General features: G+C 41.1%; 1 protein-coding gene across 1 annotated transcript; it reads left to right on the top strand.

The window, feature by feature from the left end:
- On the top strand, window positions 1-27,172 carry LOC311296614 (alpha-2-macroglobulin-like). The gene is made up of 35 exons (XM_084418457.1): window positions 1-184; window positions 2,436-2,597; window positions 2,934-3,114; window positions 3,221-3,377; window positions 9,260-9,312; window positions 9,425-9,445; window positions 9,635-9,800; window positions 14,372-14,456; window positions 15,552-15,660; window positions 15,772-15,919; window positions 16,034-16,143; window positions 16,244-16,414; window positions 16,502-16,738; window positions 16,846-17,055; window positions 17,143-17,292; window positions 17,539-17,637; window positions 17,804-17,861; window positions 18,341-18,515; window positions 18,739-18,964; window positions 19,366-19,492; window positions 20,141-20,262; window positions 20,342-20,393; window positions 20,777-20,860; window positions 20,947-21,123; window positions 21,258-21,333; window positions 21,547-21,703; window positions 21,846-21,920; window positions 22,650-22,812; window positions 24,917-25,110; window positions 25,194-25,406; window positions 25,520-25,638; window positions 26,333-26,414; window positions 26,500-26,583; window positions 26,684-26,789; window positions 26,911-27,172. Exons 2-35 carry the CDS (start codon window positions 2,512-2,514, stop codon window positions 26,949-26,951), a joined length of 4,314 nt encoding a protein of 1,437 aa, XP_084274583.1. The 5' UTR covers window positions 1-184; window positions 2,436-2,511; the 3' UTR covers window positions 26,952-27,172.

A 27,172-nucleotide genomic window follows, 5' to 3' on the forward strand; every position in this document is an offset into this window, starting at 1 on the left:
AAACTATCATAAAATGTAAAAGAAGATGGTCCTGAGAAGAAATAACAGGAGAAATCCAAGCAGAAACAGCTGAATTCTGTGTGTTGTACTATGTTAAAGATGGAGATTAATAAAGAGGAGATTGAAAACATGAGTGATCAAGAAACATCCAGAATAAAACATGAAGATACTGAGGAACAAATAGGTTGGTGTCCATCCTTCATTGTTTACTGCTGTGAAACATTCAGGTGTAAAAATGTAAACGGCCAAAGAAAAGTGAGAGATCATGTGTGTTTTGAATGTGGGATGAGCTTTACTACAGTCGCCCCACTGAAACGGCTCCAAGCAGTTCATACTGGAGAAAGACCTTACAAGTGCTCATATTGTGACAAGAGTTTCGCTCAGTCTGGAAACCAGAAAGTACATGAGCAACTTCATACTGGAGAGAAGCTGTACCAGTGCACTCAGTGTGGAATTGGTTTTGCACATAAGGACAATCTGAAGAAACACATGAGAATTCACACAGGAGAAAAGCCGTTCGCTTGCCATCAGTGTGGAAAAGGTTTTATACAAAAACCACATCTTATCAAGCACATGTGTTCACACAAGACAAACACCTTACATTTGCCGTCAGTGCGGATGGAGCTTCACACTTGATTACAATTAATAGATTATAGCCTAATTAATGTTATTATTCATTTATCATTTTTATGGATCATTTATAATAAATAATGTGTCTCTGGATATCCCTTATTTTGCCAAAACTAAAATCAAAAACAGTACATTTGTTGTTTCAAAAATAAAAAATGTTTGTTTTAAGATGAGAAAATAAGACAAGATACTTCTTTGCATAATCTCGTTCAAAAAACAAGTGAGGTATTGTTTCAAGTTTAGTTACAGAATGTGAAGAGATGTCTTGAAATTAGTAAGAAAAGAGTTACAGGTATAGTAATTATAAAGAATTCTATAATCAAGTTCTTTCAGCTTGTTAACAGGGCGCTTTATATCCATTGTAGGTCCTCATGCTGTAGAATATTTATTTTGTCCTCATTGATTGTCATTATTAATTGAACTGGATCGACCAACAACAACCACATTTTTGAAAAACAAACAAATATCAATGACAAATTACTTTAACCAAAGTCATTGAGAAGTCAGAAACTTCACTCATCCCATCACAGCCAAGTACAAGACATACTATTATTCCTAAAAACCAAAAGAACTCACAATAATATATCGGGAAGTCTACAATGTTACAAACAACAGGCAGAAAAACAAACATGGTAAATCTTCATCATGGTGTAGAATCTCAAGTAAATATATGAATTGTTTAATTGCTCATCAAAAATATTTACTTGACTTATTTTAATGATAAAATCTTTTCAGACACCATATTAGGAAGGGGTCGAGGGATTTGCAAATATAAAAAAATATTTACCATAACTCTCTCACTCTCACTGAGTGGGTGTAGGGGATTCTTGACCCTTGATTTCAGTATTGATTGGTTTCAGGAAACAGGTCAGTAGCCTGTTTTTTTTTCTGTGTATAGTTTGTACAGAAGATACACTAACTATCATCCCATTCTTAATCTGTAGTTTAATATGGAGTTGGCCCTCCCTTTGCAGCTATCACAGCTTTAACTCTTCTGGGAAGGCTTTCCACAAGGTTAGGGAGTGTGTTTATGGGATTTTTTGACCGTTTTTCTAGAAGCGCATTTGTGAGGTCAGGCACTGATGTTGGACGAGAAGGCCTGGCTCGCAGTTTCCGCTCTAATTCATCCCAAAGGTGTTCTATCGGGATGAGGTCAGGACTCTGTGCAGGCCAGTCAAGTTCCTCCACACTAAACTCGCTCATCCATGTCTTTATGGACCTTGCTTTGTACACAACTCATGTTTCGAACTGGAAGGGGCCATACCCAAACTGTTCCCACAAAGTTGGGAGCATGAAATTGTCCAAAATGGCTTGGTAAGCTGAAGCATTAAGAGTTCCCACTGGAACTAAGGGGTCAAAACCCCTGAAAAACAACCCCACACCATTATCCCCCCTCCTCCAAACTTTACACTTGGCACAATGCAGTCAGGCGAGTACCGTTCTCCAGGCAACCGCCGTCCATCGGTTTGCCATCGGATAAATTACCTAAATTAATAACTTTTTTACAACAAAAATGAACCATCACTGAACTTACTTAAACTGGACTGTGATTCTATTTTCTTCTAAAACTGCTGTATAGCCGAAACAATCACTGTAAAGCTGCTTTGAAACAAACTGTATTGTAAAAAGTGCTATATAAATAAAGGTGACTTGACTATTTTACTGCATGCTAGACTACTATTTTTAATATTTGTTGCAAATGTATTTTTAAGGCTTTAGTAGATCTTAATTTAGCACATGTTTTTGAACTGCAGTGCCTACATGGTTGAATCATTAATCAGATGATCAATACACATGTTTTGAAGGACCTCCTTTAGCATGAGAGTCCCTTTAAAAGAGACGGTCCAGTTCATCTCATGCTGTGGATGATCGCTCGTCATCATGGCTCTGAATATTGGCTGCTGTTGGAAAGGGCTCCTTCTGCTCTCTTTCCTCCTGATCTGTGTCAATGGACAAACATCAGGGCCGTAAGTTTTTAACAGTTTTTGCTGAGGATAAATCATTAATATACCAATAGTCATTTTGTAAGTCTTGATGATTTCTCCTGTATTTATTTAACCGATCTGTGTTGTACAGTAGAGGTTTACTGTTTAAGAGACAACTTAAGGCACACGATTATTTTTAATTACTGACAGTGTAATTTTAAGAGCAATATTGCTCTGAATAAACATACAAATTCACACTTTTCATACAATTGATCAATAGTAAATTAACTGTATTATTTTCCCTCCCAGTTTATGTTTTATTTTTCTTATTACATCTAACCACTCAGACAATATTGTATGAACATTTTCTCTGGACAGATATTTCATGGTGACGTTTCCTGCAGTGATTAAGTCAGGATCTGATGCCAAACTGTGTGCAAGTCTTCTCAAGCCCAATGAAAGCCTTGTCATGAACATTCATCTGGTTCATGGTGTCCAGAGCACATTACTGCTGCAGGAGAAAGCTGAGGAAGAGTTTCATCGCTGCTTTAACTTCAAGGTCTGCCGTCAAAACATGCACATAATGAATATTATCAAATATGTTTCATCATAATGCATCTAGTTTTTGTGGCAGGTTGTGAATACAGGAAATTATTTCTCATCAGGCTCCTCTGGTCAAGGCAGAATCAGTGCAGAAAATGAAGGTTGAACTTCAGGGAGAGACTTTCAGGACGACTGAAGAGAAAAAAGTCATGTTCAAGCCTTACAATCCTGTGACTTTTATCCAGACTGATAAACCCATCTATACTCCAGGACAGACAGGTGAGCTGTGAATGTCTCAAAGGCTAAAGCTCAGTAAATAATGCTGGTGTCACTGACATCTAGTATAAGGTTCTAATGTTTGTTTATAAGGCCATCAATGGTCTGGCCCCGGCATACCTCTCCGAGCTGGTCACGGTATACCAACCTGCCAGAACCCTCCGCTCCTCTCAGAACACCTCTTTGATAATCCCTAAGTTTAGATGCAAAAAGTTTGGAGGCCGATCTTTTGCCATCCAGGGACCTACTTTGTGGAATGCCTTATCTACTCCCCTTCGTAACATAACTGTGTTCAGTGTTTTTAAATCGCAGTTAAAAACGTTTCTTTTCAAGAAGGCTTTCAACATGTAACCACTTGTTTTGTGTTTTGAGTCCTTGTGTTAGTAACTTCGTTTTAACTGCTTAAATTAGTTTTAATTTGTCATTTTCATATCCTGCAGCCTTTTTTATGTGTTTTATGGAAAGCGCTTTGTGCACCTTTCTGGTTGTTGTACAGGCGCTATATAAATAAAAATTGATTGATTGATTGATTGATTGATCTAAACCCTGATCACAGCTGATGTAGCACATATAAGTAAAGCACACTATGATCAGGCAACGAGCATAGGTCAGAGATTACAAATGTTGCACAAACCAGCAGATGGTAAAAGATTATGAAGTAAACAGTTCAATGGATTTACAAACAAAAAGAGGAGCAAATGAAAAGATAAGAAAAGCAGATATTAAGGATGAGTAGCTTTGAATTCTAACAGCTTTGAAACATGAGAATGGTCATCTAGTGTGCATTGAACAATCCCCTCACTTTCAAACATGTTCAGCCTAAATACTGTAATTACAAATATGATATCGATATCGATATTGATATCAGTATCTGTGTGACTTTATTTTATATGAAATCTATGGATACAATAGATTAGGGGTGTTCTTGGAGAGCCCACAGCCCTGCAGAGTTTAGCTTTAACCCTAATTATTAAATGTACCTGATCAGGGGCCTCATTTATAAACGTTGCGTACGCACAAAAGAAAGCGTACGCCGCTCTCTACGCAATAATTGGTATTTATAAAAAGCAAACTTGACGGGAAAAAGTGCGGTCCTTCACGCAAACTCTGACCCAGGCGTACGCACAAAAACGGGTGAAATGAGAAATGGCGGCAGCCACCGTCGGCAGATGGAAGAAACACATGAAAGTGTGTGAAACTGTAGACCGTTGTGTAAAAGAAATGCAATACTGCCTCTCATAAATAACATGAAGACTTCACAAAGCAAGTCTTACAATTAACAGCCTACACAAACACCCGTTTGATCGATCTGCAGTGTAAAACAAACAAAATCAAACGAAGATTACAACAGAAATATGTTCTGCAATAATATTGGCATGTTATGCAATTCATCCGCATAACCCATCTGTAGCTTGTCAGATGCAATCAAATGGCTGGTAATAAAATGCCATGATGCCATCACAATGCGTAATGATGTAATGACGTAATGAAAGGTTTCCTTGGTAATTTCTTAATTTCGTAATTTCTTGGTTTTCCTCTCTGTGTTTGCCATGATTTCGCAATCGATGAATATTAACTTGTGGGCGTTTCACGGACTATTTATGGGCAACTATGGGCGTGACATGAAGCCGCAAAAGCTGCGCTACATTTAGAATTGATTGTGATTTACTAAGGGAAAACTGCGTAGGATGTGCGTGCGCACGGTTTTATAAATGTGCATTTTATAAATGAGGCCCCAGGTCCTTCAGGGTTATTTGAAATCAACACAACAGGGTTTGGACTAAACCCTCCAGGAGTTTGACACCCCTGCTATAAATCGTTACATGTAATCAACCTCATAGCTGTCTGGGATAGGCCTACTTGATTCTAACTGGTCAGCTGGAGCAAATTGTCAGACATTTTTGTAACATTATGGCTAGAACAGGCAGCTGTGACAGCTAGTTGAATTTGGCTCAAAAGACACATTCACCCAGCAGCAGAATACAGTTCCCTTTCGTAGTCACTCCGAGTTACGTCGGATGACAACGAATGGGGTTTCGCTTAGAAAGCCTATCATCTTCGAGTATATAAAACGAGCCAATGGCAATGAAATGCCATGGGTCTGCGGAATTTGCATAGCGTATCTCCGCCCCACGCCGGGGGTATATAAGGAAGTACGCCGGCAACATGCTGATATGTTTTCGCTTCGGAGCCAAGTTCATCACTTCACTCCACAGCCAATTCTGAGTTAATCTCTACTTCTCTTCGAGACGAGCCTCTCTCCAGGTGTCTGGTGTCTGGGTATTGAGCACGCTAAGGCAGCGTTTGTGGATGAGTCATGTTCCCATTGCGGGAACATGCCCACCGCACGCTTGATGACTCAATGACCTCCATGGTAGAGTCCCCTCATCCGCACCCCGATCTACGAGCTCCACGAGAGCTGGTACTTCGGCTGGCGGCCAGGGTGACCTGAGGGTTACGGTGTGGAACAAAGCGCCGACTATTCCACGCTCCACACCTCCCTCTAGCACTGTGCAACCCGTGAGTGTTCTGAATGAGCCCGCGGTATAGTCCTCTGACTTGCCGCGGGTTTCATTCGGCGCTCCAGAGGAAGATGTGATGTCGATCGCTGCATCACAAGGTGGGCAGGAGTCCTTGGGAAGTGATGATTCGGCTGTGCTGCCACCTTCGGGTGTCCCAGCATTGCCCGGGTCTGATCCCGAGCTGACGGCCATGCTTTCCCGGGCAGCCGCGGCCATTCGTCTTGAGTGGTCCCCGCTAGAGGATGGATACCCGACCCGAGCCCGACGGGACCCGTCGGTACCCGACGGGCCGGGCCGGGTTCGGACAGATATTTAGAAATTATGTTCGGGTTCGGGTCGGGCTCGGTCACATCAGCGCGATATTGAACATTTTAAATTTAAAACAGCTTATTATGTAGGTAGCCAATGTGATGCTTTCATTTGATGCAAACGTTCGTTTTTGTGATTAAAATGCATGTGAAATTTTACCATAACATCTGTCATCCTGTGTGCGCAAATTTCAAATTTGTTTATGTAGCCGTGACAACCAAACACGTGCATGCGCGCCAGTGCGCTTGTTTCTCCGTGCGCGCTGATGCACTCATCCTGTTGACATTTCCGAATGCCTTCCTACAGTTGCTTAATAAAAGCGGGCTTTCCACACAAACGTACATGTGTCATTAGTATGAGAAAAAAATGGGATTTTAACTGTCGGTCTCGGGTCGGGCTCGGACATAAATATCTTTATGCCTGTCGGGCTCGGGTCGGGTTCGGTTACTGCTCTGTCGGACGCGGGCCGGGCTCGGACAGAAAAATTCGGCCCGATCCGCACTCTAGTCCCCGCCACCTGGTCCGGTGCGCTCGCGGCTGGACGATTGGTTTTTGGGCGCGACCGCTGATCCTCGTCGGCGTCCAACCCCAATGCCTTTCTTCCCGGATGTGCATGAGGAGGTCACGAGGTCCTGGAAGGCACCCTTGTCTTCCCGTGATCGCTCGGCGACCTCCTCCGCCTTGCCTCCTCTCGATCAGGGGGCTGCCAAAGGGTACACTGTTTGCCTCCCACGACTCGTCCCACTGCGACCTGTTTTATTCCCTGACCGAGGGCACGCTCGGCACGGATGCACTGGCGCACAGCTGGCCGCGGGGCCTACACAAGTATGCGTTTCCCCCAGTGAGCCATCAGGGAGGACGAGGAGCAGGTTATTTTGGTTGCCCCGTATTGGCACAACCGCACTTGGTTCCCAGAACTAGTTCTCCTCGCGACAGCACCTCCCTGGCCAATTCCTCTGAGGAAGGACCTGCTTTCTCAGGGACGGGGCACCCTCTGGCACCCTCGTCCCGATCTTTGGAACCTCCACGTGTGGCTCCTGGATGGAACGAGGCAGGTTTGAGTACCCAACCACCAGCGGTGGTGGCTACCATCACTTGCGCTAGAGCATCATCCACGAGACATGCCTATGCGTGGAACCTCTTCGTCAACTGGTGTTCTTCTAAACATCAAGAACCCACGAAATGCCCGATCAGTGTCGTGCTTTCCTTCCTGCAAGAAGGGTTGGAGCGAAGGCTGTCTCCCTCCACCCTGAAAGTGTATGTTGCCGCCATTGCCGCACATCACGACGCAGTCGATGGAAAGTCTCTGGGAAAGCACGACCTGATCTTCAGGTTCCTGAGGGGAGCGAGGAGACTGAATCCTCCTCGTCCTCCCCTCGTACCCTCTTGGGACCTCTCAGTGGTTTTAACTGCCCTGCAGAGTGTTCCCTTTGAGCCTCTGCAATCAGTGGAGCTTAAGTTCCTGTCAATTAAGACAGCGCTCCTGGTTGCATTGGCCTCCATCAAGAGGGTAGGGGACCTGCAGGCATTTTCGGTTGACGAAGCGTGCCTGGAATTAGGGCCGGCTAACTCTCACATGATCCTGAGACCCCGGCCTGGATATGTGCCCAAGGTTCCTACCACTCCCTTTCGAGACCAGGTAGTGAACCTGCAAGCGCTGCCCTCGGAGGAGGCAGACCCAGCCTTGGCACTGCTCTGTCCAGTACGCGCCCTCCGTGCTTACGTGGACAGAACGCGGTGTTTCAGGACCTCAGACCAGCTCTTTGTCTGTTATGGTGGGAAGCTGAAGGGAAAGGCTCTCTCCAAGCAAAGGTTGTCCCACTGGATAGTGGACGCTATTGCTTTGACATACCAGCAGCAAGGTCGACCATGCCCCCTTGGTGTGAAGGCTCACTCCACTCGGAGTGTGGCATCCTCTTGGGCTCTAGCGCATGGCGCCTCGCTAACAGACATTTGTAGAGCTGCAGGCTGGGCGACACCTAACACATTCGCGAGATTCTATAATCTCCGAGTGGAGCCAGTTTCTTCTCATGTACTCGCTTCAACTAGCCGGTACTAGATTCTGCTCAGGTGTCTTCGCTTGCTCGCCATTCCTCTCCACGGACGGGATACGTGCGATATTCTCCTCAGGTGAGCCTAAGCCCTGAGTTCCTCCAGCACTTTTGACGTCAATGCCAGAGTTATGCCACCGGCAGCTTTCGCGCTTGGCTAGGTGCCTCCATGTGCATGGTTCCCCCTCCGGGCGACCCCCACATGTGTATTTCCACTGTAAGCCTCTCTGAGCATGTGTCTTTCCCTTGGCAAGGCACCTTGCCACCCCTGGGGTTGAAATATTCCACCTACGGCTGGACACCCCAGCGATACTCCATATGCAGCCCCCCGGGGTCTTATGTGTATTAAGTATTGAGATATGCTTCCCAGTGCACCTTGGTATTCCTGTGTTAAGTAGGACTCCTTCGTCCGTGCTAGTCTCACGACAGGGAGCTCAGACTTACGCAGGGCACTGGAAGACAGTCGAGAGGTGGCGTGATTAGACTGGGAACCCCATTCGTCGTCATCCGACGTAACTCGGAGTGACTACGAAAGGAAACGTCTCGGTTACGTATGTAACCCTCGTTCCCTGAGTAGGGAACAGAGACGTTACGTCTCCCTGCCACTTCCGCTGTACCGCTGGAACGCCTGAGTTCAGTCTCGGCTCCTCAGCGAAGACATATCTGCATGTTGCCGGCGTACTTCCTTATATACCCCCGGCGTGGGGCGGAGATACGCTATGCAAATTCCGCAGACCCATGGCATTTCATTGGCTCGTTTTTTATACTCGAAGGTGATAGGCTTTCTAAGCGAAACCCCATTCGTCGTCATCCGACGTAACGTCTCCGTTCCCTACTCAGGGAACGAGGGTTACATACGTAACCGAGACGTTTTCAGCCCTGTATTTGACCCTTAATACAGTTCACACACAGTTTGGTAATTTACAGGAGAGAAATATGACTGTAAGCAATTGTCCCTTACATAAGATACATAAGTTTTTTAATACACATTTCTATTTTACAGTGAACTTCAGAGTTGTTACCATGGATACAAACTTTGCACCCCTTGATCAGCAGGTCTGATGTGTTTATCTGGCATCTTTATTATCTCTTGCATTGTTGAATACACGTTTAACAAATGAACACATTTTTGGCTTTTGATCTTTAATTACTATTTGCTCTTTCACAGTATAGTACAGTGGTTCTTGAGGTAAGGACACAAAACCTTCTGTGCAGTCATAACAAACACACCTTTTAAATCTGATTAACATTAGAAATTCAGTTATATTTGCAATTATTGTATTTTCAGTAGGGTAATTATATATTTCTTCATTGATAGTCAGGATATGTGTAGCTGACTGTCACAAAATATCTGCACTGTGTCTTTGCTATTAAACAGGACAGTAAAGGTAACCGGATTGGCCAATGGACAAATGTTTCTTCAACAAGGTGGATTTTGCAGCGTTCTTATGAATTAAACCCAGAGGCCTGTCAAGGCATGTACAAACTGAAGGCTTTTATTGGTGACAGGATGATCTCACGTGATTTTGAAGTGAAACAATATGGTAAGTCATAAAAACGACTTAAGACGGTAACCTTGGTTCCCTGAAGAGGGAACGATACACTGTGTCATAAGTTACCACACTATGGGAACGTCTGCATGATTGCGTCTTGAAGCACGTGTGAAATCAGTCGAATGGTGTGGCGGGACATCATGGGGGGTGACGTCACAACCAGGAAGGTATTAAAGCACCCCTGAACCAAACAATGTCAGCTTCTGATAGGCTGAAGTAAGTCATGAAGTAAGTAAGTGAAGTGAACTAAGTTATGGCGGAGCAATGCAGCATCTCGTTCCCTCTTTAGGGAACCGAGGTTACAGTCGTAACCGAGGCATTCCCTTTCAAGGGAACTGGCGTTGCGTTGTAAGTTACAATACTATGGGAACTTTAATATCTACTATGCCATACTGACCAGTGCTTGTCTAGTGTGAATAATACCTGGAGCGCAACTAAGACTGAAGCACCTGGAAGCCAGGGGTGGTGCCCAGGTCAAGGTCATAGAACCTGACGAATGTGTGCGGAGATGACCAGGCCGCTGCAGCCCATACGTCATGAAGAGAGGCCCCAGAAAGCAAGGCTTTAGAAGCTGCCACACTCCTAGTAGAATGGGCCCAGACAGCCAAGGGAGAAGGCTGACCGGCCAATTCATAAGCAAGAGAGATAACCTCGACAACTCACTTACTCATTCTCTTATCTCACTTACCCTTTCTGGGCGACCCAAAGCATTCAAAGAGTTGATCAGATTTACGCCACACGGCAGCTCTGTGGACGTAAGCATCAAGCACCCTAACCAAGATTTAATTTCTTAAGCACATTTAATTTCTCCTTGTCTGGGCGGAGGACAGAAGGCCTGCAGGCCTAATCCTCAAGGTTCCACGGAGGAAACAAGATAATAATGGGTCTCTTTTCAAGGATACACCACTCAAAGGAGTGTGGTAAACAGGGCCAAATAAACAATAAGTGTAGAAGGGGATAATCCTGTAGAGAAACGCTCTTGCGGAAACTCTAGCACTGTACCAACCGGGCAGTTAACTGGGTCTAAACCTCCGTTGTGAGACCAGCCTCTATGAGTTGGTCAATGACTCTATGGGCCCTATTTTAACGATCTGAAACGCAAGTGTCAAAGCGCAAAGCGCAAGTAACTTTGTGGGCGGGTCTTGGCGCTGTTGCTATTTTCCCGGCGGGATAAATGACTCTTGCGCCGGGCGCAAATCTAAAAGGGGTTGGTCTGAAGTAGCTTCATTATTCATAGGTGTGGTTTGGGCGTAACGTGAAATAAACCAATCAGAGCATCATCTCACATTCCCTTTAAGAGCAGACGCACTTTTTCCTTGGCGTATTGCTATTATAACGGCGGATTTGCCAGGCGCGCGTCAAGAGCGGTTCACAGCCGAGGAGAGCAACGCTCTCGTCACGGCCGTAAAAGAGAGAGAAGTGACATTGGGGATGGGAGAAACACACCCAAATTAGCTTCGGCTAAACAGGCATATAATAATGTGGGTAAATGTGTAAGCTAGATGTATGTTTTTATAATAAATTATTATATTTATAATAAATTATCTATCTATCTATCTATCTATCTATCTATCTATCTATCTATCTATCGTTTGTAATAATATGATTTGCAAAAATGAAAACTGCTGCTTCTGTGTAGATTAGAGAATCACAGTGTATGAGCGTTTGTGCACTCTATACATTATGGTCAAGCATGCGCCCTTAAAATAGCATAATGAACAACGCGCAACGCGCCACTGACTTTAGACTAGGTTTTTTCTGGCCAGTGGCGCAATTGTTTTATGGAACAGTAAAATAGCACCAGGGAACGTTTGCGCCAAAACACGCCTCCTTTTTTGCGCTGAACCGCCCAGAGAGCGCAAGTTCATTCCCTAGTTTAGCGACGTGCTTCTGTGGAGGGAAAAGCGCGCTTTGCGCGGGTGCAAAATAGGAATGAAACATGCGTCGGTGTACAAAGTCAATTGCGCTGGGTGCAAGATAGGGCCCCATGACTCAAACCCACAACTTTCATACCTCTGGACGGGGGTTAAATATTTAGCCCCAGCCTGACACAGAAGGTCCCTCCTGATCGGAATCTCCTTAGGGGAGCAATAGAGGAGGGATATCAAGTCCAAAAACCAGATGTGAGTTGGCCAAAGAGGAGCCACCAACAGTAGATGGGCACCCTCCCGGCAAACTCTCTCCATAACTCCCGAAAGCAGAGCGATCCGGGGAAATGCATACAGTCATAATGGTATTCAACACTAGTGGGGCTGGATGACACTAATATGTCCTCTTCCACTTCTCTTCCTCCTCCATAGAAGACCCACCACCTCAGGGTAAAGTCTCCATTCCTCGGGCCTCAGCCCTTGTCTCGACCTAAGCGACCACTGATGTGTTGTCTAAATGGACAAGAACATGTCCCCTTTAGATCAGAAAACGCACTTCCACAAACCCTGGAATGAGTGGCCCTCCAGGACCGCTCCCCAACACGTGGGAGAAGCATCTGTCATAAGTATCACGTGACGACAAGTAAGTCATAACACTGGGCCTTTGGACAAGAACCAGGGTTTCCTCCACATCGTCAAGTAACAAAGACATCTTCTTGTAACCTTGATCATGTGGAATGGATTGCCCCTCGGGGAGAATCCCCTGGTCTTGAGCCCCCACCGCAGGGGTCTCATGTACAACAGGCCAAAATGTATGATGTTGGCTGCTGCTGTCGACAATCTTTGAAACTGTTTGACAGTGCGTGACTGGCCTAGCTTCAGCTCTTTTAATGCTGAGAGGGTTATGTGTGCAGGAGAGAAACGTGCCTGCATCATCACAGAAATCCTCCAAAAAGGTGGTTCTCTGTACTGGAGAAAGAACAGTCTTCTTTGCGTTCTGCCTCAACCCCTGCTCTTTCATATGAGCGAGGACAACATTTCGATGTTAAAACGCCATGTGCTCTGAATGAGCTAGTATCAACCAATCGTCTATGTAATTCAACACGCGAATGCCCTGGAGTCGCAGAGGAGCCAGTGCAACATCCACGCCTTTCTTGAAAGTGCAAGCTGACAGTGCTAGCCAAAAGGAAGAACCCTGTACTGGGACACTTTGCCCCCTAAAGCTATCCACTGACTCGCCTTCATGGTTTAAAATGTAAATATTTATAATATTGTGTGAAAATTTCCATTATCAATAATTGTTCGAAAAATTATGGACAGAGATTTAGATTTTGCACACGTCATTCCCCGTGATAAAATCACAAGAGCTGACAGGGATGAGAGTGGACCCACTCCTGGTGACATGGATTACAGACTACCTCACAGAGAGACCACAGTACGTCAGACTGAAGGGCTGCATGTCAGACACTGTGGTCAGCAGCACCGGACCACCACATGGGAACGTGCTCTCTCCTGTCCTCTTCACCTTGTATACATCTGACTTCCAGTATAACTCCGGGCTCTGCCATATGCAGAAATACTCAGATGATACTGCGATACTTTGACTGTATCAAGGATGAACAGGAGGGGGAGTACAGGAGCCTAGTTGAGGACTTTGTGAGGTGGTGCAGGACCAGCCATCTGCAGCTGAACTAGTCCAAGACCAAGGAAATAGTGGTGGACTTCAGAAGGAAGAAACCATTTCTCCAGCCTGTGTCCATCGAGGGGGTTGATGTGGAGGTGGTCAGGATATCTGGGGCTTCTACTGGATGACAAGCTTGATTGGACAGCAAATATGGACTCTCTCTGCAGGAAAGGGCAGAGCCGTCTGTCTTTCCTGAGAAGGCTGGGGTCCTTCAAAATCTGCAAAAAACTACTGCAGATGTTTTACCAGTCTGTGATGACAACGTCCACCACCCTCTGCACAACACCTTCATCGGGCAGAGGAGTGTGTTCAGTGGCAGACTACGGTCTCAGCCCAGCTCCACCAACAGATTTAAAAACTCTTTCATCCCACTGGCCATCAGACTGTACAATAGCTCCTAGTCATGGCAGGGAGGACATTAGACAATTGGATAATTTATATTCTGCTGGCCAATTGATATTTTATTTTGACACAGCATGAGTGATAACCTTAACTAGCTCTTTGTACCCAGGAGAGTGAAGTGGCGAATCTTCAGACTCTCCTGCATCGACTCTCAGTACACCAACCTCCTCAGAGGAAGATAACTGAAGCACCGGGCCCTCACTCAGGGTGGAAGAAAACACAGAGCGGGCTTCCTGATCCTGAGAGAGAAAGTATTGATATATAGGCACAACCCCAAATATGACAGATAGAGTAACACATACCGCTTGCTGAAGAAACAGAAGCTGACATTGTTTGGTTCAGGGGTGCTTTATACCTTACTGGTCGTGACGTCTCCCACCTATGACGTTCCGCCACACCATTGGACTGATTTCACACGTGCCTCAAGACGCAATCACGCAGAGGTGTTCCCATAGTGTCGTAACTTATGGCGCAGCACGAGTTCTCTTGAAAGGGAACAGACAATTTGCAGTTTTGCATGGGAAGAGTTTCAATAATATGTTTGTATTTTAATTTTTAATATACAAATTGAGTACTAATAACTCTGATTTCTGCCTTCTGCCTTCTAGTTTTGCCTAAGTTTGAAGTTACTGTAAAAGGCCCAAATAAATTAAGTGTTGAAGAAGAGGAACTGATCATTGAGGTTTGCGGAAAGTGAGTGGTTTCTTTTTATGTCCTGCGTTAAAAAAGCAACGTGCTCTTCTGTTCACACTTTCATTTAATTGTTACTTGTATTATTATAATTTTTTAACTCTTGGGTCAGTTTCTTACTTTAACCCCCCATCCTAATATATTAGTTTCTTAACTCAACCCTGGGCTGTAGATCAGTTGCTTGTACAGTACCAGTCAAAAGTTTGGAAACATTACTATTTTTAATGCTTTTGAAAGAAGTCTCTTATGCTCATCAAGCCTGCAGTTAAAAAAAAAAAAACAGTGATATTATGAAATATTATTACAATTTAAAATAATGGTTCTCTTTTTTAATATACTTTAAAATGTTATTTATTTTTGTGATGCAAAGCTGAATTTTCATCAGCAAGTACTCCAGTCTTTGGTGTCTTATGATCCTTCAGAAATCATTCTAATATGCTGATTTATGATCAATGTTGGAAACAGTTGTGCTGCTTAATATTTTTTTATAACCTGAGATACTTTTTTCAGGATTATTTGATGAATAAAAAGTTAAAAAGAACTGTATTTATTTAGAATAGAAATCTTTTGTAACAATATACACTACCGTTCAAAAGTTTGGGAACAATAACTATTTTTTTTTATGAAATTAGTACTTTAATTCAACAAGAATGCGTATAAATTGAAATTTATATTGTTAGAATTTTTTTTTATTTTGAATAAATGCTGTTTTTATGAATAAATGCTGTTAACGTTTTACTCATCAATGAATCCTGAAAAAAGTATTCCAAAAAAATATATTAAACAGCACAACTGTTTCCATCATTGATAATAACTGAGTATCAAATTATCATATTAGAATGATTTCTGAAGGATCATAAGACACCAAAGACTGGAGTACTTGCTGATGAAAATTCAGCTTTGCATCACAAAAATAAATTACATTTTAAAGTATATTAAAAAAGAGAACCATTATTTTAAATTGTAATAATATTTCATAATATTACTTTTTTTTTTTTTTTTTAACTGCAGGCTTGATGAGCATAAGAGACTTCTTGCAAAAGCATTAAAAATAGTAGTGTTTCCAAACTTTTGACTGGTACTGTACCTTTTTCACAGATACACTTATGGACAGCCTGTACCTGGTAAATCACGGGTGAAAGTGTGCCGCAACTGGCTCTACATTTTGCCTCCCACAGATTCAGTGTGTTTAGAGGAAACCATTGAGGTATGTGAGTTGAAACACAGTACATTATCTTATACATTATCTTTAATACGTTTATCTAATTGAACCACTCTTCTGTTAATAGTTATGTTTGTGTTCATTCATTATAATTAGATAAAAAAGACAGGCTGTGCCATCCATACCTTAGATGCATCAGTCTTTTTTAACGTCACACTGGTAGAAGGTCTTTGGCCCCTATCTCCACTGCTTGCGATGCAGAATTCTCTTCATGTTGAAGCAATGGTTGCAGAAGAAGGAACAGGTGAGCTGTTCAATTTGGTCAGATCTCTGTTACCTACATTTCTTGTATTTCTCATTTTTGACATTTTACTTTTATTTGAATAAATATTTATGTAGGTGTTTTGACTATTTACAGAGATCACCATGAAAAAATCTGAATCTGTATCTCTCACTTATGAAATTGGTAAAGTCACATTTACTGACCTGCCCAAAACATATGAACACGGATCAGTTATTGAAGGAAAAGTAAGTCTAAAATCCGTTTGTCTCAGTTTAACACCACTGATATGTATTTGTTTATTTATTGATATAGTAATTGATTCCTTCAAAATCTTATTTTCAACAGATAAAACTCTCAAATTTCAAAGGTGCACCAATTCAAAACAAAAAGGTCTATCTTATGGAGGGTCACACTTGGTCCCCAAAACTGCTCCTAAATCTCACTACAGACAGCGGTGGACTGGCCAACTTCTCTCTTAATACATCCAGTCTTTCTAAAAGTGATATTGATCTAATAGTAAGATATTTCGTGTTCACTTAGTTTTCTTTTGTATTGCCTGAAGAGTTTAGTTACATGAGTTATTTCAGATTTTTTGTAATCTAGGCAAGTGTCTATCAAGAGGTCCGTGGTTTTGGACACGACGACACGCCTTACATCGTTTTCGATAAAAAAACAGTCCAGCTATTCCAACCTGCCTCTCCATACACCCCAACACTAAGTGAATTGATTATAGAGAATACTGAACAACCATTAAAGTGTGACTCTGAGTTTACAGTCACCATCAAGTATTATTTTGTTGGAGAGACAATTAAAAACTTCAACACTGACATCGTCTATATGGTGAGAACATGTGCAGTATGTACATTATCACAGAGATGGTTTTGTTTAACAGTATTATTTGGCTGCACTAGTCAGTTTGTTATCAGAGTGTCATCTGTCTGTTTCAGGTCTTGTCCAGAGGAGTGATTGTTCATCATGGATATGAGAAGATTGAAGTGAAGATTTCTGATGGAGCAAGGGGCTCAATGGCGTTCAAACTGTCTATTAGTGCAGATCTGTCTCCTGTAATGCAGATTCTGGCGTACTGTGTTCTCCCCAGTGAAACGGCTGTGGCTAGTAGCAAAGATTTCAACATTGAAAAGTGTTTCAAAAACAAGGTATGCATTGTAGCTTTAGAAATGAGCCTCTTTAAACTGTATTACTGACTCATTTCTAAAATAAATCCTATTCCCTGTATGTCACAGGTATCTCTGCAGTTTTCTCCTGCTAAAGCAGTTCCCGGTGAGAAAAACACTCTCCAGCTCTCAGCTCAGCCTGGTTCACTGTGTGGCCTCAGTGCTGTAGATCAGAGCGTCCTGATCCTGAAGTCAGGAGAACGTCTGGATGTTGACAAGGTCTAGATACTTTAAGATTCAGTGTTGATTAAATGTGTCTCTTCATAGTGGGAATCTACAGTGGGAATCTAATGATAACAGACTTTACTTATTGCTGCTATGATCCATCAGCTGACTTTTGATGATGATCTCAGGAAACTTAGCATTAATCTTAATTCTTTCTCACCAAATTGGAAATAAAGTTTTGTTGGAAATACATGTATTATTTAGAAATCATACTGATAGTGTGTGAACATCCCGTCACAGATCTTCAACCTGCTGCCGGTGCAATCGGAGTCAAATTACCCTGAGACTGTTGAAGATGACCTTCAACGTATTTATACCTTTCCTTTTGAACCTTTAAAGGTAACAGTTGGATTATATGTGTGGCAGTGCAGTAGATAATGATTGGTAGAGTATATACTGCACATGTGTAAGTAAATGCATAAAAAGCCTTCATGATTATACTGACATTTGAAAGTAATTTGTATTTTCATGAATTTTATTGTGGTTCATCATTGCCATTTGGCAGAAAGTGGGATTGAAGATGGCAACAAATTTGTTTGTGCGACTCCCTGAGGGTGTGACGGGTAGGTACATTTACTGTTATTACAGTCCAAGCTGTAATGTTTTAATATGTTGGTGCTTGTTATTAAATATATTTCAAAAAAACAAATATATTAAATTTGTGAAATTGTGAAACTCACACAATTCCACAATTATAGAGATGTAGTAAGAAAATACATAGGTTTTTTTTTGGGGGGGGGGGGGGGGGGGGTGAACTTTGAATCAGTGTTAATATTGGTAAGATAAACTTAGATAAAATTTATAAAACGATATAATTTTTGTAAGATAAAATTAACACATTCACTTTTGCAGCCTTAAAATATTAAAACTCAAATGAAACCGAAATAATCTGAAATTTAGAAAATATGTGAAAATATGTTTATTAAAATAATGATCAGCTTTCCATTTTCTATTCACTTATGACTGGATATAGAATAGAGAATTTTGACGTACTCTTCACATACATATCACTTAAAACTACAAAATATCACTTTTTTTTCAGTTCAATTCAACCGAGGTTATATATGGGATCATCCCCCAGTTTATTTAACAGATGGTACATTTGAAACCACTGATTCAACACCTGATTCAACACCTGATTCAACACCTGATTCTCCAGCAGTGACGATTCGAACTGTCTTTCCAGAAACTTGGATCTGGGAACTTGCTGAAGTGGGGTATTTAAAGCATAATCAGTACATTTAACATCATATTAATCTTATTATTTATATTTAATACATCATCTCCTCCCCTCTCGCCCACAGGACAGAAAATACCTTGCTTGCTTTGCAGATTCTTAATCCAGTTTTTTCATCATCTGTGTGCTGAATGTTGTCATTTATTACAGGAAAAATGGCTGAGTCAGAATCAGATATGCCTATTATTGTAATTCCTCCACAGGGACTCTGGATCAGCTCAGGTTCCTGTCACGGTTCCTGACACCATCACCTCTTGGGAGACGGAGGCCTTCTGCCTGTCCTCTGAAGGTCTGGGTCTGGCTCCTCCTGCTCAGCTGACAGTTTTCCAGCCCTTCTTCCTAGAGCTCTCTCTGCCTTACTCCATCATCCGCGGGGAGATCTTTGAGCTGAAGGCCACTGTCTTCAACTATCTGTCCAAGTGCATCATGGTGAGATTTCAGACGCAGTATGATGACCAAATCATATCAAATATGCCAATGATGTTTAATTAACAAAGTTCGGGAGGAGCAGGTGCAGATAATTAACCCAATTAGCACTAGTGGAGATCAATCAGTAATCAACTCATGACAAGATTATTAACAGCAGAACCCACCTCTGTTCCTTGACAGTTAATCAGCATCCCATCTCCACCCCATCTCCTCACTTTAGTTCCATCTCCACACTTCTAGTTCCATCTACTCTTACCAACGGGGGGAGTACTCTGGGTTCGGGCAGAAATTCCAAGCTCGGAGCCCTCCACCTGGACAGCACGCCAAATACGCATAATAACCTTTACTGTAATAATTATATGAAGATGTGAACTCATGAAACACGTGTGTATGATTGACAGGTTAAAGTGACTCCTGCTCCTTCCTCAGACTACACTCTCAAAGCCTCCTCTGATGATCAGTATTCATCCTGTCTATGTGCTAATGGGAGAAAAACCTTTAAATGGATCCTCACTCCCTCTGTTCTTGGTGAGTTTTCCAGTCTGAATCAGTAGCCGCCTTTTCATTACAGATTTGCACAAAACTTTTGGGATGTTTTTGAAATGTCGATTAAAAACTATTGCAAAATGATGGCGTTTCCGTTAACCGATGTTATGCGACTAAAAGTCATTCCAAAAATCATTGCAACGGATGTTGGTAGTTTTACATATATCGCAGCCACCGCACTAGCCATTGTTTTTAATCAAAGGAGACGTAGACGTGTTATACAAGCATTATTGGCAAGGGAAGATGTTGGTGTTAATGTTAAACATGCAATTTCACAGCGTTTCCATTACCCTTCAAATTGCACGAATTGAAAATGCGAATTGAAAATACACCCATTGGAAAGACGTCAATTTCGCAAAAACTTCATGCTCGCATGAGGAGGTTTTTCAGGCTGTCCGAAAAAGGAATGTTTTGCTAAATATTTCGCTCCTAAGTATAAGGGGCTTTCCTTATGCAAGCATAAAAATGTTTTTTTTCTTTTCGAAATGGACATGTTTACAATGGGCTTATTTTATTTTGGGAAACTTAATTTGTAATTTTCAATTTGCTCAATTTGAAGGGTAATAGAAACGCAACTGTCTCTCAGCGTTTGCGTCTATTGTATATTCACGTACATGTCTTGTGTTGTAGGAGTCTTGAATATTACAGTCAGTGCAGAGGCAGAGGCGTCCCAGACTGTGTGTGACAATGAGATTGTGAGCGTCCCGGAGAGAGGACGCATTGACACGGTCACACGAAGTCTGCTCGTACAGGTCAGCACACGTCATCATTTACTCATGATCTTAATGCTGCTTATGTATGATGTGTTGATGTGATTGATTTCTGCTGCAGGCGGAAGGAACTGAAAAGACAGAGACTCACAGCTGGTTACTGTGTCCAAAGGGTTAGTCTGCAGATATTTCATATGTTTTGGTGTACAAGCGCTGATAATGCTGCAACCCTCTTTGTCTTCTAAACACAAACTCCAACTTCATGAAAATAAGTACACATTGCATAGAGGACATTTTGAGGACACACCAAATTTGAGGACCAAAAGAGGGAGCTAAACAATACAGTAGCCAAAATATACTCATATGTATCGGACATTTTAATTGAGAAAGTTGAAATTTGTCAGCCTTTCATGACAACTGTAGTTTAGTTGTTCAGCTGTCCAAATTTTGATTTGTGGTTTATATTATTATTATTATTGGGTCTTCAGGTGGTATTAAAATGTTTATAGCGTTACTCTGCTGATCACTGATGTGTTTCTGTCTGTCTGGTTCATAGGTGACAGTCTCTCAGAGGAAGTGGCTCTGACTCTTCCTAAAGATGTGATAGAGGGATCAGTCAGATCCTCTGTTTCAGTCATTGGTAACATTTACAATCATGAGCAGAAATGAGGAGATTGGCTTTAGACTTATAAAATGTAGTGAGTGTCATTTGTGTATGGTTTACAGGCGACATATTGGGTCGTGCACTGAGGAACCTTCACGGATTATTACAGATGCCGTACGGCTGTGGTGAGCAAAACATGGCTGTTCTTTCTCCCAATATTTACATTATGGAGTATCTGGAGAACACGGAGCAGCTCACCTCGGCCATCCGAGAGAGAGCCACAGGCTTCCTGAAGAGCGGTGAGAGACAAAATCATGTCAAGAAAATACTGAGATGGTTTGATACCAAATTATACATTATTCAACACACCTGAATGTCACATTGAGTCACCCAAACAAACTGTTGAAGTGTTAACCATTATCACACTAAACAGGATACCAGAGACAAATGAACTACAAGCATTTGGATGGATCATACAGCACATTTGGTTATGGTAAAGGGAATACATGGTAAATATATTTTCACTATTACTTTTGTTTAACAGAAATAATATCAAGGTAATCTACAAAATTAAACCCAATTAACACATTTAAAAATGTTTCTCAGTTCAAATGACTTATGATTTATGACTTTTCAATTTGTCTTGTTTTGAGATTTATGATGGATGGAATTCATTGAAACACCTGATGACATTTTTTAAATTATATCTTCCACACCATCAGGTTGACTGCCTTTGTGCTGAGGTCCTTTGGCAAAGCACAGAAATACATATTTATTGATCCAAACATTATTCAGAGTGCAAAGAATTGGTTAATAAGCAGACGGGATTCAGACGGCTGTTTTATCCAACAGGGAACACTGTTCAACAACAGAATGAAGGTCTGTCCTCTTCTCTCTATCTCTCTATCTATCATCTTTATTCAGACTTTCTCAAGCCAACATCACAGTTTGTCTAGATTAACTTTCCTTCAGTGGTTTGAGTGTGTTGATTTATTTATCCTTTATGTCTAATAAATTCTAGGGTGGGGTGAATGATGATGTGACCATGACTGCCTACATTACTGCATCATTGCTTGAACTGGAAACTGCAGTCACAGTAAGTTCATCTGTAGGAAACATTGTACACTGTAAAAAGTGATCAGTTGACTTAAAGGAGCAGTTCACTTTAAAATGAAAATTACCCCATGATTTACACACCCTCAAGGTATCCCAGGTGTATATGACTTTCTTCTTTCAGACGAATACAATCTGAGTTATATTAATAAACACTCTGACGCTTCTGAGCTTTATATTGGCAGTTTGCCAGATTGCAACTATCAGTTTGAAGCTCAAAAAAGTGCATCCATCCATCATAAGCGAACTCCACACTGCTCTGGGGGGTTAATAAAGACCTTCTGTGGAGCACTTTTTTGATGAATAGATGAGCTTCTTTGAACTTCAAACTGATGGATGCAATGATGTAATCCACTGCCATTATAAAGCTCAGAAGCATCAGGGTGTTATTAATATAACTTTGATTGCATTCGTCATATACACCTAGGATAACTTGAGGGTGAGTAAATCATGGGGTCGTTTTCATTTTAACTTTAACTTTTAAAAAAATTGAGGAAACCTGTTGCCTCAAAATTAAGTAAGTATTAAACTTATGCTTAATCGAACAAATTTTGTAATGTGGAATTGTAAAGTTCACATAACTTTATAGTAAGTTTATTTACTTAATAATTTTAAGGCAACGGGTTTTCTAAAAAAAATGTAAGTGAACTGAACACCTTTTACAGTGTAAAAACTCTCACAGCGTCTATTCCTCTGTGTTTTTTTGTCACAGGATCCTGTCGTCAGTAAAGGTTTGTCATGCTTGAGGTCCGTCATTGAGAATGTCAAAAACACTTACACCACTGCCCTGCTCGCCTACACTTTCAGTCTGGCTAGAGACACGGACACTCGACAGCAGCTTTTCAAGAAACTGGAAGATGTTGCTATTTCAGATGGTAAGAGGTTTGTTTCTGATGACTTTCTGTTGTCTTTTATGACTGTACTATTGTTTTTAGTAACACTGTAGAAAACTGTTCCATCATTAATGAATAACTACACAGGAACAAATGAGTTACACACTATTAACATTCTTGTAACTACATTTAACTAACAAGAAAATCTGATTAACATATTAGTAAGTCATAGGGCTCAGTTGAATGTGGTAGTTCTCTATTCGCTAATCAGTAACTACTATTTATTTCATACCTCCCACTAAGAACTACTGTATACAGGTTCATAATTAACATGAATATTGCATAATTTATAATATAAGGTAACAGTAATCCACTAGTAATGACTCGAGCGTTACTACATCCTTCTAAAGGAACTACTAATAATTTGGATCAATATTCTAAAGTGAAAGAAGCATGATAACTCTCTAGTAATTTTGAAGTAACTGTAAGCTTTTAAAGGAGAACTCCGGTCAATTTTAACATTGAGCTCATTTTTTTTTGTAAATTTGGAGTGCTGTCAGTACAGAGAACAACGACAAAAATCTGTGTTGCCTACACCGTGTTATCCTCTTTTTTAAATTTGCACCCCGTTGACTTCAATGGGGCAAGTTTTATTTGTCGAGTTCACGCACGTGATCATAGGTACTAAACCTATGCGCGTGAACTCGACAATCGACTACTGTGGACTTCGACCGAAAACAGGATGTAAATACAGGTATGAGCGCTGGCTGAATAAACATCATTTTTATTAATATCTTTCACATCTACTGCAGTCAGATTCACCCGCGTTCACTCAGAAGGAATCACTCACATGACCTGTGCACTTGTAATGACACATCAAGGATGTTAAGAGGCTAAAAGCAGGTTTAAAACTTGCCCCATTGAAGTCAACAGGGTGCACATTTTAAAACGAGGATAACACGGTGTAGGCAACCCCGATTTTTGTCGTTGTTCTCTGTACTGACAGCACTCCAAATGTACAAAAAAAGTTCTCCTTTAAGATTTTTGTACGATTTTGGACTTGGTAAAACTTTAGTCATTACTAGCGTGTTCCCATGATCTTCAGTTTAGAATACTGATCCAAATTATTATTAGTTCCTTTAGAAGGATGTAGTAACACTTGAGTCATTACTAGTGAATTACCATAACCTTATATTATACATTATGGATTATTAACATTAATTATTAATCTCTAATCTGTATACAGTAGTCCTCTGTGAGTTATGAAAAAGTAGTAGTTACTGATTAGCTAAGAGTGAACTACCACATTCAACTATTTCTTTCTAATTCATTAATCAGAGTTTCTTGTTAGTTAAGTATGGGATAATGTACATCCAGCTGGTTGTTCTCTCAGAATAAACCCAACAGGGTGATCAGGAGGATCTTGCGTGAGCCAGAAGGGGTTTATTCTGAGATAACAACTGGCTGAATGTGCATTATGCCGCTTATTACACGACTACTTGCCACATAAGTAAATAATTAGATCTAATTCAAAATGTTTAACTAGCTCTTTAAACACAAAGGTTCCGCGGTGAGAGCTATTGTTAGCGCGACAAGTTCAAACTAGACGGACATTTAAGAGATACGGTATACAGTCATACTACTTATTACACAGCATTTCACCACATAAATATTTATGGGGATAAGAGATATTGATTTGAGATTATCGTACTTGTTTGTTGTCTAATAATCCAACAGTGTACAAACAAATTATAGCAAATTGGCAGCATCTGCGTTTGAATGAAACAAGAGAGAGCAAGTCCACGAGACTGGATGGCATAATTAAATAACCGTACACAAAATATTGATTCGACTGAGTTTTAATATTTTATTAGCTCACCAAAAGCAAAACTTCCATGAAGAAAGCCCGTTGAGCCTGTGTTTTCAGCGGTTATTATCGAGCAATAACACACCACTGGATGGTGCTATTGACCAATCAGAATCAAGTATTCCACAGATATAATAATAGTAGTAAATAGAATGTTAATAGTGTGTTACTCATTTGTTTCTGTGAAGTTATTCATTAATGATGGAACAGTTTTCTAAAGTGTTACCTTTTTGTTTTAATCATGCTCCTTGAGTTACGCGTGTGTCTTTTGTCCTTAAGGCTCTTCTCTCCACTGGTCTCAGTCTGGCTCTGCTGATGACTCTGATTCTCTGGCAGTGGAGATCAGCTCATATGTGCTGCTTGCTGTTCTCACTGCAGATTCAGTCACTACAGCTGATCTGGGCTATGCTAACAGGATTGTTAGCTGGCTTGTGAAGCAGCAGAATGCTTATGGAGGATTCTCCTCCACACAGGTTACTCAAACCTCTCCAATCAAACACATTATTGCTGGTGTGAATGAGTAAAAGTGGCATTACTGAACACATTTATTTCCCAGGACACAGTGGTGGCTCTTCAGGCTCTGTCTTTGTACGCCACCAAAGTGTTCAGCTCTGACGGCTCCAGCACAGTGACGGTACGGTCAGCAGGAGACACTCTCCACTTTAATGTCAATCAGGACAACAAGTTACTGTACCAGGAGAAGCAGCTGCAGATACTTCCAGCCATATACAGCATTGAAGTGAAGGGCTCATCCTGTGTGTCTGTGCAGGTCTGTAGTGCGTTCAGCTTCATTTACTCACACTCACTTTCTCTCTTGGCATTTTGGTTATTCTGCTGTGAGATGATTTATGAAAGTGTTTTTGTTTGTGTTGACTCTCTCAGATGGCTCAGTTCTACAACATTCCCACTCCAACTGAAGCTAAAACATTTAGCATTGATGCTAAGATTGAGGGAGATTGCAAAACATTGGGACAAAATTTCATTTTGAACTTCACTGTCAAGTAAGAGAATTTGTATTTAAAGTCCTCCTGTAGTCAATAATTGTATCCCTTAAAACTCATCTTTAAATTCTTTATGAATGCAACTCTACACACTCTCATTGAGTATACACGGTTCAATGAATATGCAAATGAGCCCTGCCTCCACTCACTCACAGTAGCTCATAGATCCACTCGTTGACGATCACACGTTGATCTGATTGGTTGCAAGGTAGTTTGTGACGTCAGAAACACCAGCGATTTCAAACCGTGTTTTTGAGACTGTCTTTGATTCACTGCAGTTTTAAGGAGAAAATACTCAGCAATGGTGTTGACTTGTGAATTTACACAAAAGCATATTAAAAACACCACATACACATATTAACAACATTAAAAGCTTGATTTTCACCACAGGGGGACTTTAAGTCAAAAGACTAGAACATGATAATGACTTAAGATTAACTAACGAATAAATATTTTCTGAATTTTTTTTAACATCTTAATAAACACAAAAGCAATATAAACTGAAACGGCGTATCTCAGTAGTTAAAACACTACACACTGACTTGAGATACAACATTTTTATTATTGACACATTATGAGTGATTCGAGTGATTAAAACTCTGCATGTGTCTTGGTAATTATACTGGCTTTTGTTCTCTCTTATTTGTACATTTATATGAGGCATTTAAGAACCTTTTCATTTGCTGTTTTCCAGATATGATGGTCTACAGGAAAGGACTAACATGGTCATTGTGGATATTAAACTCTTATCTGGATTTACAGCTGATACATCAATGGTGCGTTTGAGTGATTCATCACAAAATGTGTACAAATTTCTAGAGTTTCTCTTTTTAGAAATTAACCAGCACTTTTTCCCCACAGCTTAAAGATTTTTGGGGAATGTACAGAAACCCTGTGGAACGGGTCGATTCTAAAGATGATCGTGTCATTGTGTATTTGAAGGAGGTGAGAAAACAGCAACATTCATATGATTTTATGTCTTAGGTCGATTCATAAACGTTTTATCCGTAATGTCCATGACTGATGAGTTTGTTTCCTCCTGTAGATCCCTCAAAATATTCCAGCGAATTACCAGATACAAACGAAACAGGTTCTTCAAGTGAAGAATCTCAAGCCAGCTGTGATTAAAGTGTACGATTACTACCAAACAAGTAAGATTTACTATGCCAGTGTTGAATGCTTTGATCAAGTGATGCACATTGTTTATTCAGATTTAATCCATGTACAGGTTTCCATTGTTGTACGAATGTGAACATCTTCCTTTTCCTTCAGGTGATCAGTCAGAGGCCGAGTACTTCTTCCACTGTGGATGAAGCTGAAGAGCGTCACCTTATAGTTCAGCTTGGATAAAGATGTTGGAACTCTCTAATGTTGAATATTATAATGTTTATTCTTTATCCTGGACAAAATTATTTCCAATTCATCATCCCAAATTTGAACAAACCCCCAAACCTAATCAGTTTTTGGCTACGTCTCTTGAGATCATGACTTATCAATTCACAATGCATATGATTAATAAAAATGTTGAAAACAA

This window comes from Rutilus rutilus (assembly GCF_951802725.1).
Source record: "Rutilus rutilus genome assembly, chromosome: 9".
Lineage (NCBI taxonomy): Eukaryota > Metazoa > Chordata > Actinopteri > Cypriniformes > Leuciscidae > Rutilus > Rutilus rutilus.